Source organism: Halichoeres trimaculatus, unplaced genomic scaffold (genome assembly GCF_033239565.1).
Source record: "Halichoeres trimaculatus isolate MK-OKI-2021-1 unplaced genomic scaffold, fHalTri1.1 fHalTri1_scaffold_2, whole genome shotgun sequence".
Lineage (NCBI taxonomy): Eukaryota > Metazoa > Chordata > Actinopteri > Labriformes > Labridae > Halichoeres > Halichoeres trimaculatus.
In genome coordinates this window covers 40,624,987-40,639,565 of record NW_027437180.1, presented here as the reverse complement: position 1 = coordinate 40,639,565, position 14,579 = coordinate 40,624,987, and the positions used below count along the sequence as shown (strand labels likewise).

General features: G+C 41.2%; 2 protein-coding genes across 2 annotated transcripts in view; both read left to right on the top strand.

The window, feature by feature from the left end:
- Positions 1-5,357: 5,357 nt before the first annotated feature.
- On the top strand, positions 5,358-10,267 carry dusp5 (dual specificity phosphatase 5). Its single transcript, XM_074665550.1, has 4 exons — positions 5,358-5,838; positions 6,639-6,778; positions 7,259-7,478; positions 9,552-10,267. Exons 1-4 carry the CDS (start codon positions 5,475-5,477, stop codon positions 9,956-9,958), a joined length of 1,131 nt encoding a protein of 376 aa, XP_074521651.1. The 5' UTR covers positions 5,358-5,474; the 3' UTR covers positions 9,959-10,267.
- A 949-nt stretch (positions 10,268-11,216) lies between these two features.
- The window catches only part of smc3 (structural maintenance of chromosomes 3), a 48,848-nt gene continuing 45,485 nt past the window's right edge, over positions 11,217-14,579 (top strand). Inside the window, exons 1-5 of the mRNA XM_074688169.1 lie at positions 11,217-11,428; positions 12,065-12,140; positions 13,695-13,733; positions 13,837-13,904; positions 14,138-14,209. Of these exons, the coding sequence (XP_074544270.1) occupies positions 11,414-11,428; positions 12,065-12,140; positions 13,695-13,733; positions 13,837-13,904; positions 14,138-14,209 (270 nt within the window). The 5' untranslated portion in view covers positions 11,217-11,413. The remainder of the gene's footprint in view (positions 11,429-12,064; positions 12,141-13,694; positions 13,734-13,836; positions 13,905-14,137; positions 14,210-14,579) is intronic.

Genomic DNA, 14,579 nt, shown 5'->3' with positions numbered 1-14,579 from the left:
GCTCTGGCTATCATTCCCACGCATCCACGCTGCAGACACAACATGATGTAACGCATGTTTGTTGGATTCATTTCATAAAAGAGGCTTTCAGACCCTCTTGTTTACAATCTGTAGCGGCTGTGTATTTTTTGTGCCTTTGCCTTTGAAGCTCAGATTTTCAAAGCCGTCTGGACAGACATCTCCACACATGAAAGGAATATTATTAACAGGAAGCAAAGGTGGAGATCATGATTAGCATAAATCCTACAACCTTCATGAAGACCTCAAACAGCTTGTTGTCCTAAATAGTAGGGGTCACTTAGGAGCAAGGTTGCAAGGTCTAGGAAAAAAACAGACTAATGGTTTATCAAAACTAGCTGAACGACCAATAAAACCAGTTCAGTCTACATCACAACCAACCAAACAGCTTTATAACTGCGATGGTGACAGAAATGCCAAATGACTCTAATAAAACAAACAGTAATCAACAAAACCAGCCAAATAGCGAATGAAAACAGCCCAGTCTTTATCATAACTGAGCAAATGCTAATGAAAACAAGTGGCTAATAACACTAGCCAAATCCCAAACCACTGAATGTAGCCAAATGGCTAACAAAACCAGTTCATTCTTTAACCAGAACCAGCCAAACAGCAAATAAAACCAGTCCAGTGGTCATCACAAACAGCCAAGACCCAATGGTTTCCGAAACTAGCCAAAAGCTAATAAAACCACCCTAATCTTCATCAAAACCAGCCAAACAGCTAATCAAACTAACCAAATTTTCTTTATAAGAAGGAAAACAGTTTAAAAAAACAGTTCAATGTTTACTGAAACTAGCCAAGAGCAAATCAAACTAGCCTAGTCTTCCCCGGAACCAGCCAAACAGCTAATAAAACCTGTCCAACAGTTACCCAAACTAGCCTCACAGTAAATAAAACCAGCTCTGTCTTCATCAAAACCAGCGAACAGCCAACAAAACCAGTCCAACGGTTACCAAAAATAGCAAGGCACTAACCAATCAAGCCCAGTCTTTATCAAAACCCGCCAAACAGCCAAGAAAACCATCCCAATAGCCAATCAAAACCCGCCAACGGTTAACAAAACATGTCCAGCAATTACCAAAACTAGCCAAGAGCTAATCAAACTAGCCCAGACTTCATCAAAACCAGCCACACAGTAAATAAAACCAGCTCAAAAGTCAATCAAAACCAACAAACTGTTAACCAAACTGTTAACCAAAATTTAGCCAAGAGGCAAGAAAACTAGCCCAGTCTTCACTAAATCCAGCCAAAAAGAAAATTAACCCACCCTAATCTTCATCATAACCAGCAAACAGTTGACAAGACCAGTCCAATGGTTTTCAAAACTAGCTAAGAGCTAATCAAACTAGCCCAGTCCTCATTGAAATGAGCTACACAGTAAATACAACCAGTCCAGTGGTTATATCAAAACTAGCCAAGAGGTAAGAAAACTAGCCCAGTCTTCACCAAATCCAGCCAAAAAGAAAACAAATCCACCCGAATCTTCATCATAACCAGCAAAGAGTTGACAAAACCAGTCCAACGGTAACCAATAATAGCCAAAAGCTAATCATACTAGCCTGATTTTTTTAATAACACCAGCCAAACAGTAAATACAACCAGTCCAGCGGTAACCAATAATAGCCAAAAGCTAATCATACTAGCCTGTTTTTTTTATCAAAACCAGCCAAACAGTAAATACAACCAGTCCAGCGGTTATCAAAACTAGACTAGAGGTAAGAAAACTAGTCCAGTCTTCCCCAGAACCAGCCAAACAGCTTATAAAACCAGACCAGTCTTCATCAAAACCAGACAATCAGCTTAAGAAACCAACCTTTTAGTCAATCATAACCAGCAAACAGTTGACAAAACCTGTCCAGCGGTTACCAATAATAGCCAAGAGCTAATCAAGCTAGCCCGGTCTTCATCAAAACCAGCAAACAGCTAATAAAACCAGTCTGGATGCCAGAACAACGAAGCATCAGTTAGCCAGATACTAGAAGGACAGGAAGTCAGGCACCAAAATAAAATAAACATCCAGTTGATTTTCAGAATAAAACACTGTATTGAGGCCAGATCGTGTTACACTGAACTCTTGACCTGGAGTCAAAAGGATGGAGGCTTATAGAGATGTACAAAGACAACATGAACGAAGAGAATGAGGAGAGGCTCGTTTGTTGGAAGTGATTGTGGGAAACCCTTGATCATGTGACTCCAGCTGTCCTCTGGTCCGGCCCTGATGGGTGTTGATGGAGGACAGAGCCAGACCACAACAGAGATTGTTTATTTCGACTTAGAAACTGCGCTCAAACCCAAATGAATGGCATTGATAAAAAAAAAAGCTGCAAAGAACTCTTAAACTTCATTGATTAAAAAAACAACAAATAACAAATAACTCGACAACTTTTTCAACTCATTAACAAATGTTGTACATTTTAAACCCTGTACAATCAATGAGCTGTTCTTTCAAAAATCTATTAGCCTCACTATGACACTGCTTCTTTGCCTCAAGTATGAAACACTGTAACACAGGTACAGCTTCAAGCACCAAAACCCAAACACAGCCCTGATCTGCATGTTAGCATTGCATGTCATGTGAGTGCACGCAAGGCGACGCTTAATTCTTTTGAGGGATTAGGCTTACAAGCTGAAGGATGTGAGGCGGGTTCAGCAGGCTATACATGGGACGGAGCGGAAGTCAGAGGTTGTTTTGGTCAAACTTTTGTTCTGTGGCCTCAGAGCTCTCTGAAACTCTGAAGATTATCAATACAAAGAAGAATATTCATCAATAACCTTTTCCTCAGTTTAGCTTTCTGTTCTTCATTTCCCCATTCAAATATGAGTTTAACAATTCAAGTAATCATGTTACAGTATGAAATCTTTTCGGGTCATGTTTACAGAGTGAATAATAAATGGACGCTGACTCCATTAAGTCTGTTTCTGATGATGGAGGTTTAAAGTCCATCATTGACATGCGCCATATTGGAAACTCAAGTTAGCTTTGTTTTAGCTTTTATGAGGTAAAGAGGCAGACACAGGATGCCCACCAAGCGGCAACCTCCTGTCTTAAAATATGAGGCAATGCAGAAGTGTTAAAATCTGCAGTTCATTGAGTGTCCACTTGAGGCTGGCTCTGGAAGTACGGGTAACCACATACACACCAAGTCTTAACGAACCTTTTAACAATAGAAATAAATATGTTTACAGCCTGAAACAAAAAATGCCTGATAGCTAATTTCTGTAATGGCACAAACTGTATGGGGACGATTTATTTCTTCTAACACGGCACAGCTCAGCTGATTGAGCATCCGTCAGTGTGGAGGCTTAAAGCCTGCATCACCTCCAATGTGACCCCGGTTGACAATCTGCTTCAAAACTTCCGACCCGGGAACTTGACCCAGATCGATGTACTCCAAATTATGACTTGTGACGACACATCACTTATTTTTATAGTTTATCGTAACGAGGTATTGCTCTAACCTTATTCATCCGCTAATGTTAATGCATCATTGGCAGCTGCTATGGGGTTAGCTAGTTTTCAGTTAATCAATGTGAAATATGTTTCAATATAAGGACAAATACGGTAAAATATAAAGTATAAGCTTCTGTCAAATGAGCAAGTTGCAGGCTCCTTTGGTGATTGATATGATTAAGAACTTTGGTTATAATGTCTGTAAAGTTGGTTTGAATTCCTTGCGCTCACACCGGAGTCGTAATTTGCCTGAAATGCTTTCAGGTCAGAACTCAGAGATTTCAACTTGGAAATTTCTGATTTACACGTTTCTTTGAACACAGCATCTGTCTCAGAAACAGAAGGGTGATGTCATAGAGAGACATCCATTTATTATACAGCCAATGGTGCTCACCTGTCAATCAAATTAGCCATGCCCTTAAATGGGCAAAACGTAAAACTTTTATAACTTTTATAATAAAGTAAGGAGTTATATTAAAAAATGAAAATAAACCAGCACCATAACAGTTTTTTGAACCACCCTGTAAAAGTCTGTTTTTTTGAATTGTGAATTTTAATTCCCATGTTTCTGAAGCACACCTCTAGTGGACACTTGGTGAGCTGCAGTTTTTGGCATGTAATTCATGATAATTTTGCATGTTGTTAAAAGGCAAAAATATTTTGTAATGATTTAAAAACTTACTGATAGAATACTTCTTCTAACAATGTGATACAGATTTAACCTTTATCCTTTTCCTTTCTTAGAACATATGTATGTATAATTTCTTTTCACATTTTTGTTTGCAAACACTTTGATTTTCATATTCGATTTTGCACCCAAAAATTTCTTGTAATGTAAAAACTGCTAAGTGGTGAGTATGGTTCTGATTTTTTCTTTTTTCTTTTTTTTTTTTGCATCACCATGCTTAGGACCTTTATTTTTTCATTAACTTGTTTAATTTTTGTAATGTTGCTCCTCCATACTATCCTCCTTTGCTTGGTCTTCTTTCTGTATCTATTTTCTTGTTTTGTTTTAATTCTTGCTGCCTGTCAATATCAATATATGCTCACCTGTCAATCAAGTTAGCCATGCCCTTATATGGGCAAAACGTAAAACTTTTATAACTTTTATAATAAGATAAAGAGTTATATACTGAAAATGAAAATAAATCAGCACCATAACAGTTTTTTGAACTACCCTGTCAAAATCTGCTTTTTTAAACTATGAATATGGTTTCCTGTGTTTCAGCAGCCAACCCCTAGTGGACAATTAAGGAACCGCAGTTTTTAGCATGTAATTCATGATAATTTTGTATGTTGTTAAAAGGTGAAAATATTTTGTTATAATATGATGCATATCTATCATTTATCCTTATCCTTTCTTATTACATATGTATATATAATTTCTTCTCAAATTTTTGCATGCAAACACTTTGATTTTTATATTGTTAAAATTGTTTTATCCATGCTACCTGCTTTTTAATTGTTTTGCACTATTGATTCTGATATTTTTTTTCACATCACCATGCTTGAGACCTCTATTTTTTCATTTACTTGATTAATTTTTGTAATGATGCTTTTCCATATCATCCTCTTCACTGGGTCTTCTTTGTTATTATTTCATTTGTTTTTGTTTTAACTCTTGCTGCCTGCCTCCTTCTGCCTCCTCTTGCCGTCCACAGACACTCCTGCTCCAACAGGACACACACAGTGAGTAATTCTTGAATCAAACACTGCAGCTTCTTATTTATCAGAGCCGGGGCGGAGTCACAGCCCAGTCATACAAACGGGCGTGGCGTGTTTGCTACGTTCACACATCGCCGGTATCCTTATATGGTCCGTGACGTCACGCGCCGGAGGTTCCATTCAGATAAAACTCATCGGCCGGAATCCCCTTGGAGGACATGTAGACACGGACGCGCGCTCGCATCCTCCGTTCAGGACCTATCCTTCAATTCTTCAGGCAATAATAATAATAATAAAAATAATAATAATACTAATAATAAACTCCGGGGCTGTCACCATGAAAGTCACCAGCATCGACTGCCGGCGTCTGAGGAAAATCATCAGGAAGGAGTCTGGGAGCTGCCTTATTGTGGATTGTCGACCTTACTTCTCATTCACGAACTCAAACATCAGAGGCTCTGTCAATGTGAATCTCAACTCTGTGGTGGTCCGGAGGTCCAGAGGAGGGCCGGTGCCTCTGCAGTTTGTCATTCCGGATGAGAGGGCTCTGTTTCGGCTTCGGGAGGGGAGCATATCGGCTATCGTGGCTCTGGATGACCGGACGTCCCATTGGCAGAAGCTGAAGAAGGACAGCGTAGCACAAATAGTAATAAACACCCTCTCTCATCTGACGAGCGGGGCAAACATCTGTTTCCTAAAAGGTGAGAGTCTTTTTCAACCAGTTTAATGATGAAGGTCAAAGTATTTTAGGTTTATTATCACTTTCAGTTTCTTCTTTGAACCAAAATAGACTGTGTAGCCTTTAAAACTGGAACAACACACATCTGTATCACGATTTATCAGGCTTTAAAAATCAAACAGTGTTGGTATGAGAAGAAACTACATGTTCAGCTTTGTCTAATGCGTAATTTCCCTCAAATAACACGCGTGACCTTAAGGAAATCGCTCTCCCACTGAAGTAGCTTTTCTTTACATTTCATTTCGATCGTTTTTCAAATGAATCCAAATGAAGAAGTCATCCTCAAGCGCTGCCTACATGTTTTCTCACTTCTTGGAGAGATAAACGTCCTGTGTGCGTCAACGCGGAGCGGATGAGTCAGTGTTTGTGAAACGCGCACGGATCAGTGTTGCAATGATTTCATTGATAAAATCTTCAACTAAAACGGGAAATGAATCCCCTGTCTGAGTGTTTCTTTTAACAGACTGAGTAAACCTGGGTTGTGATGTGTTAAATGAACCCATTTCCGCCTGTCACCTCTGCGTCCTCAGGATGTTGTCCTAAAAGGATTACCGGTCCTTCGAGCTCGCGCGAGCCCCTGTAATTAAGTACGCGCATAATCAGGTTATAAAGGTCATAATCCTGAGCTAAGACTGTTTCATAAACGCTCATTTCTCAAAAAAGGGGGGAAAAATGACGTTCGTGTCAGGAGGGGAAGAGGTAGAAATATTCTAAGCTCATTCATGTGTTCATAACCCCCCCTTTCTTCCTTCTTTCTCTCAGGAGGATACGAGAACTTCCACTCTCAATACCCTGAACTTTGCACTGAGGAGAAAACCATCGACCAGAGCGGAACTGAAACTGAGAAACGAGTCAGCAGTCACAGCGGAAGGCTTTGTCACCACAAACCAGATTATGATCAGGTATGGAAACACCCTTTACGAAGCACTACTTCCCTCTCTGACACACACACTCACACAGAAGCCTACAGGGTTTTTATTTAGATCCTCCAAACCCAGAGATCACAACACACCCAGGGCCTGTTTGGTTTATATTTGGCATCAAAACATTTTCTCATCATTCATGTGATATTCTCTGACCTTCACCGCTGCACAGTCCTTTCATATGTGGTTAAAACGAGCACAAACCCTGCTCACACCAGGACCTCTGGAGGAGACTTTCATCCCTGACCTTTCTCCCATGTGAAAACACAAAGCATGACTCTGCCTCGTTGTGTCTGTGGGGATATTATGGCTAATTTTACCCACAATCACGGTGAATCCACTCCTCCAGCTGCGTGCCTCTGTGTGTGTTGTGTCTGCGATTGAACATTATGTTCTGTCTGCAGGTGTGGATGCTGTGGCGTCATTTCAGTCTCTAACCTGAGCTCACGTCTGTTTCAGGGCAAACCTGTCGAGATCCTGCCTTTCCTCTACCTCGGTAGTGCCTACCATGCCTCCAGACAGGACTATCTCAGCGACCTTCACATCACGGCCTTGCTCAACGTGTCCCGCAGAGACATGCAGCCAGCAAAAGGCCACTATGACTACAAGTGGATCCCAGTGGAGGACAGCCACATGGCTGACATCAGCTCCCACTTCCAGGAGGCGATAGAGTTCATTGGTGAGTCTCTATTCCTGGGTTTTACTTGTTATTGGCGACTCTTTTCTGTCTCAGTCTTTTCCTAGAAGGGCATCATCTTTAGTGTGCGTATATTTCTGGTGCAACATCATCCCAAGCTCCTCAAAATGACCCGAGCTGAGTTAGCGTGTAATCTATATATAGATCTGTTTATTTCCACGCCTTCCAATAAGCCTTCTTTTACTGCCTCTCAGCAGCTCCCATTCATAAATAGAGGGCTATAAGAAACCTCACAGTAATCAGTTTAACTTGATCGCTTGCTCAAATCCCTCACAAACAAATCCAGCCAGTCTGCTTTCATTCAGGATTTGCTCACTTCCCCCGTTCCCTTCCGACCTCGCTCCATCCCTCCTCCTTCCTCCCCCCCTGCGACGTCTTAACTTGAAAAAGACGCTCCCATGCCGTCATCGGCTCCCAGGCCTAATCTCTGTGGCTTACTGTGCCGGGTGTGGCCAGTCAGTGTGACAACTGGGTGAGCTGTCCCTGTTTAGTAATCGCCGGGGGCGGGGGGAGAAGAGGAGAAGGAGGAGAAGGAGGAGAAGGAGGGTGATGGGGGCTGACTGACACATCCAAACACTCTCAATCGTGGTTGTATAAGGCAGATAGAAAAGAGATGACTGAGACACAATGCTGCTGGTAGGCATGTGAGCATCATCCAGGTCAGCGGGTGAGAGGAGCATGTGGGAGAAAGGAGAGGTGCAGCAGCAAAGGATGTACACAATGTGATGGCGTCTATTTTTAGCCGGGCACAACCAAGGACAAAGCTCACCCACCAGCATCCTGCCTGACCAGGCCTTTGGTGGCTTTTCTGTCGGAGCGGGTGCAGCCTACTTTTAAAGGGGGGCTTGTGTGAGCCTGTGTTGCGTAAATCCAGAGTTGCTACTGTTCCAAGGGGGCAGGTTTAGCCTACATCCACGGAGGCCGTAAAATGTCATCAACTGCGCCAAGTGATTGGAAATATGGGGCACATAAATCCTAACTGAGCTGCAGCTGCCCCCCCACTTCCACTTCCACTTCCCCGACAAAAATCAATCACCAATCAGTTACCACTCTGACCCCGAGTGAGTGATGTCCACCAGGGGAGGAGGCGATAAATAATATTGACCTCCCGGATGAAAACAGCTGCCGAATTGTGTCATAGCATCCCCAGCCAATCAGGATGCTTCACCAGAAGCTGGTCATTAAACCACCCACTGCTCCACTGCTGCTGTCACTCGATCTTTTTTCCCCCCACTCTTCTGCATCCTCCACTCCAGATGGGGAGTCCATGAATCATTTATACGCTTTATTGTGGATCAGATGTGTCAGAGATCAACCTGCGCTGAGTGTCATGCACAGGTGGCGTCAGAAAAACAGAGAATATGACGGTCGAGTGTCAAACTTGAAAATAACAGAGGGTAAAAAAATAGACATGTAGGAGTTTGCTTTAAAAATCGAGCAGAATGTCTCATAGACGACGCAAAAACAGATAACAGAAAGTAGATTCTGTGTGGGTATGAGAACATACAGATAAGTGCGTAGGAGAGCTGCAGATCTGAATTAGGACACACATCTCTGTGCCACAGCAGCACCCACAGCAGTGTAGGAGAAATAAAGTCCTGAGTACAGCTGCACTCGGTGACTCAGACAAGCTTCACAAGTCTGTGTGCACAGCAGAAACTGGTACTGAGTGTGTGTACATTTCTGTCCCTGCTAGTGCAGTGTGCCGCCGAGGTTGATATTCCTGTTTGTCGACAACAATCTGCTCCTGCTGCTGTGTGTTTGTGCGAGGTGTGAGGGAGACTGAAACTCAGTGGATGAGCAGAAAATGTTTGCATAGATCAGTGAGTGGGAGTGAGAAGAAGTGGGCATTGATTTTACTGTTAAATGATGATTTTTTCATTACTGTAAACCCACTGCGGATGTACTGTAACCTCACCATCCTGCCCAAATGAGAAGCATAAAAATATCACAAGTGGAGGGGACGTTATTTGGTGCCATCTTCATGATTCAGAATGAAAAATAGGACTCAAACTCCCCACAGATGGTTAATGCTTCCTTGTCTCCTTTTTCCAGATAAAGTAAAGCAATCAGGGGGAAAGGTCCTGGTCCACTGCGAGGCCGGCATCTCCCGCTCACCCACCATCTGCATGGCCTACATCATGAAGACGCAGCAGCTGCGGCTAGACGCAGCCTTCGACATCATCAAGCAGCGCAGAGCAGTCATCTCACCCAACTTCAGTTTCATGGGTCAGCTGCTGCAGTTCGAGTCCGAGGTCCTCTCCATGGCCCCGGCTCACGCTACCACACCTGAACCGTCCACGCCCTGCGCCCCAGAGTCCGCCTCTTTCTTTGCCAATGACTTTGCCGCCACCTTCACCACCAAACACTTCGAGCCGCCCGTGTTCACCCTCCCTACCTCTTGCCTGCAGTCCCCAGTCAACCACCAGTTCAATCTGAGCCCAATAACTGCACTGCCTTAAAAATGAACTGTGACTGCTTGTAGTCTTACTTGAAAATAAATAAGAATAAAAGCTCTCTGTTTGCCTGTTGTTGAAACCAGCAGAGCAGAAAGACCGGCAGACAGACACGCTGTTTCCTGTCTTCTAAACTGCTGTGAGAAAAAACAGCACAGCACATTGATAAACTGCAATATACATGCCTTAGGTTGATGTTGTGATTTTTTTGCCTATTCACAAATACAGTCAGGCATTTAAACCTAATTTATTTGAAAAGTACAGTATGTCTGATTTTTTCAAATACCTGGATGTTGTGTTTAATAAATGTTTTCACCACAGAAACAAAGTGGCTGTCATGTGATCATTGAGGCCTTTTGGTCATAGTTGTTGTAAAATGTGATTTAATATGGAAACATACTGCATATACCAATCAGAGGAGTAGTAGAGCTTGAATTTAGGGTTTAGTCTGTCAGGGACGGGATGCTTTGAAGTAGCAGAAGACAACAGTGACACCTGCAGTGGCCAAATAAGCCTTTCTGTAAAAAGTTAGGCAGGCTTAACCATGTATATTCCTATAATTATAAATTAATTGTTCTATAAAACTACCACATTACATCCAGAGAAACAGCAGTAAAGATATCAGAATCAGAATTGCCTTTATTCGGCAGGTATCTTCCAAAAGACTAGGGAGTTTGACTCCATTTTTTAAACTGTACACTTACGGTACAACACAAATAATAAATAAATAAATAAAATAAGTATAATTAAAAACTTTTTAAAGAATTAAATTAAGTTTCAAGTTAAATAGTTCAATGTATAAATACCCCAAGAAAAAAACAGACAGTAGCTGTGCATGGGGTTTTTGCATTGTAGTTGTATGAATATAAATAAATTGTAAACTTTGTGTTTTATGACTCATCATACAGCTTGCTTCATGAAATACAAAATTTTCTAAGTTTTTTTTTTTTTAATTATTATTATTATTATTATTTTTCAACTACACATCTCATTAGCTTGACTTTATGACACATGCACTCTCTTATCAGCCCCCTTTTCTCTTTGGCGCCGAGAATGCAGCCACTCGGACTGTACCAACTGTGTAAATAGGGACGTAAATGAACAACAAACAGGTCAAACAAGATTCTAGCTTCTAAACACACGCGATTGAATATTTTTTGTACAGTGTGTATCAGTAACTAATTGTCTTGGTTGATTTATTTAACTTTGTTCATTCTCTTTAAAATATAATATAGTTTCTGTGCTTTGTGAACCCCTGTTTTCACATAATGGTACAGTCCAAGCTATCCCGCCCCCGCCGCCATCTTCCATGTTATTCTCCTGTACCTAATACTGTTTTCTGAATTTGAATGCATTATTTTGAAATACTTTAATAAGTTTTAAGCCCCGGCTTCTCCAGTTGAGTGGAGAAGGGGAGCTCATCTGAAAATTCAGCCGAGCAGACGACCTCTTTAGCCCGCCATGTACATCAAACAGGTAAGATAACGGCTCATGCTGCCGACTATCAATGGCCTGCCGTTTCTGTCGCTATGCTAACGCTGTCATACGGCCTTAATATCATTACTTACTCACAATGCAAAACAAAGTAACATTCAGAATCGGTTAAATATCTCTCAAAGTGGTGATAAATAAAGCAGCTAACCGGGGAAACATAATGAAGGCTAACAGAAGCAATAAACCCGCCCATCATTCTTCTCGGGAAGCTAGGCTAATGCTAATGTTAGCATTGTCGATTAGAGGACTTATCACATATTTCGTTCGTTGCATGATGGTCTTTAATCTTGAAGGTGTATTTTCTGCATTTTTAAATTGTTTACGTGCATATAAATCGTATAACGCATTGAACCTGCAATCCCATTAAGCAGCCGGTTTGAGAGGCCTGTTAGCAACGCTTCTCATAGAGTAGATACAGTGTTCCCCCAGAAAGTACATACCCAGTCAAACTTTCACCGTTGATACTGTAGTGTTATTTTATCTACACGCAAAGCAGTTCCTGGTTTGTTACAATAATGCTTCTGTGATATGTCAGCAAGCTTCAAAGCTCGGTCTAGTTATTCCCAATGGGAGGATGTTAGGAAGTGTGCTTACGTTGGTCTGTGTGTTCTTGCGCAGGTCATCATCCAGGGGTTCAGGAGTTACAGGGACCAGACTGTGGTGGACCCTTTCAGTCCAAAACACAATGTCATCGGTAAGTATGTCAAACAACTGATTTAATGCAAGGCATATTGTACTAAAGAAGTCACCGAAGAATAAATGCAGGATAATAAAGTAATCATCCAATTTCAGAGGCTATGGCGCAAGTTTGAGAAGCAACTATTATGATGCTGTTACTGTATTGCAAAAAAAAAAAAAACCTGACACGGATTGGGTCTCACTTCTACAACGACAATAATCTGGTTTAGACCAAAATATCCTGCGAATACTGCAACGTGAAGCTGTGCCTGGATGGAGTTTTCATCGCTCATATTATGTGAGGGTATGAGCTCCAGTTCACCTGCTGTTGGAAATCTTCATCATTGACCTTGTTTTAATGCCAAACCAGTATTAGTTTAATAAATTTTTAGGTATGCACCACTCCAGCTTTATATTCCTGATAGCAGTATCTTGATTTTGCTCTGGACAGTAACCATTTCTAAACATGAAGGTGACATGGATAACAATATTAGGGTAGCGTCAGGCTTTTGTAATTTGAGTTGAATAGATATAAAAAAATGATCTGCTCATTTTATCGGTCCTTGATTGCCTATCATCTTGTCTCATTTTTTAAGCCTGTATCAGTCCGACACAAGGATCAGAGTGGGGCATCACTGCATCCTAATCAATTTTACTTGTCTGTCATTTTGACGGACAGAATCATAAAAATTCAGTCAAAAGGAATAATGATCCCTCAGTTAAAAAAATCAATAAAGAGACCTGTCAGATATTAATTATATATTTAAGCAAATGATTGAAAATGAGAATAATGGTACTGACCCTGCTGTCTAGAGCTTTGCAAAGTTAAAAAAATCACTCTAACGGCAGCTGAACCTACAGTTTTATATTAATAAACAGTCGGCGTGTCCGCCAGAACCCGTGTCATCGGGAGGAAATCCTAGAGCATGTGGTCCCAATGTATGAGAGAGGCTGCCTCAGAGTTGCAGTGGCCACTGATGTGTTAGCAACAACCCGTGACAGCGACATGTCAACAAAATACCTAATTAGCTAAACAAGTTTGCCCCCGACTGGACAGGAGATCAACTGCAGGCGCTGTCTGTGATCAATAAGTGGTTGTGTAACAATAAAAGTGATGGACTTGATCGCTCTTGGGGTTTCTCATCTGTCAAAATGACGAGCAACCTTCAGATTTATCCGTCATTGCTCAAAGAATCCAGTCAAAGATGGAGAATAATAGGTTAACATGACCTCTGCGTGTAGTACTTGTCAGAGTCAAGACTAATAAGGGTTTGTATCTGTTGTGTGTTAAAATACCTGAAACATCAGACCATATAAGAATAAAAACATATAGTCAGTTAGAAGTTAGTCACCTACAACTATCCACAAAAGACTGTCTTGTAAACACACAATACAGTTTTAAATCAAGCTTTTGTCATATTGCTTGGAAAGCAACTTTTTGCTATTTGTCCTTCTGTACTTGTAATATTGTATAAATATTATACCACTAAAGACATCATACAAAATATCATGTCAAAGACTTTTCTCATTTATTAATGTAAAATACCCTTTTTGTGTTTTTCCTTTACAGTCGGAAGAAATGGGTCAGGAAAAAGTAACTTTTTCTACGGTAAGTGAGCTCCAGTGAATGTCACATAACATCAGTCCAGCTCTTTCTCTGTCTCTGTTTGTCTGTTGTTAGTTTAATCCTCCACCTCCTCTCCCTTTTTTAGCCATCCAGTTTGTGCTCAGTGATGAGTTCAGTCACTTGCGACCTGAGCAGCGTCTGGCCCTGCTCCATGTAAGTACAAGCAAACACCAAGCATGCTACATAATGAAGCTTTTGTTCTGCAAGTAGCTCAGAAATTCCTCCTTAAACATGTTTACGCTGAAGTGCTTGTGTAACTTCTTTATGCCTGATATTTATTGTAAAAGTCTGCAGGGGATTTGTTGCATTTTTGCCAAAGAAATCTTTTTAGAGGATAAACAGAACTCATGTGCTTCCTGTGTTTTTTTTTCCCCTTATCATTGTAGGAGGGAACTGGTCCTCGTGTCATTTCAGCTTTTGTGGAGATTATATTTGACAACTCTGACAACCGGCTGCCGGTAGGAACGGCACACATGATCCGATTACTACAATCACATCCAGGCTGACTCATTCTTAACCACTTCTTGCCTTCAAAACTGTCAGGAGACCTCTTGAGTAACACTTTTTCCTGTCCCCATGTTTCCGATAAGTGCAGTGAATTCTTTGTTTGACTTATTTTTGATTTTTAAAGTTGTTAGAGGCTGGACACATGGGTTTATTTAGAAGTGTTATGCCATAAGTTGAATTTCCAATTTCATTCAGACGTCCAGTTTTCAGGATACTCTTTGCTCCTTTGTGTATGCTCGTGCTAAAAAGTCAATTTCCACAATGGAAAATGTTTCATTATCACTCCATTATGTTGTCCCTCTCATACTGGACTAGCTCCCT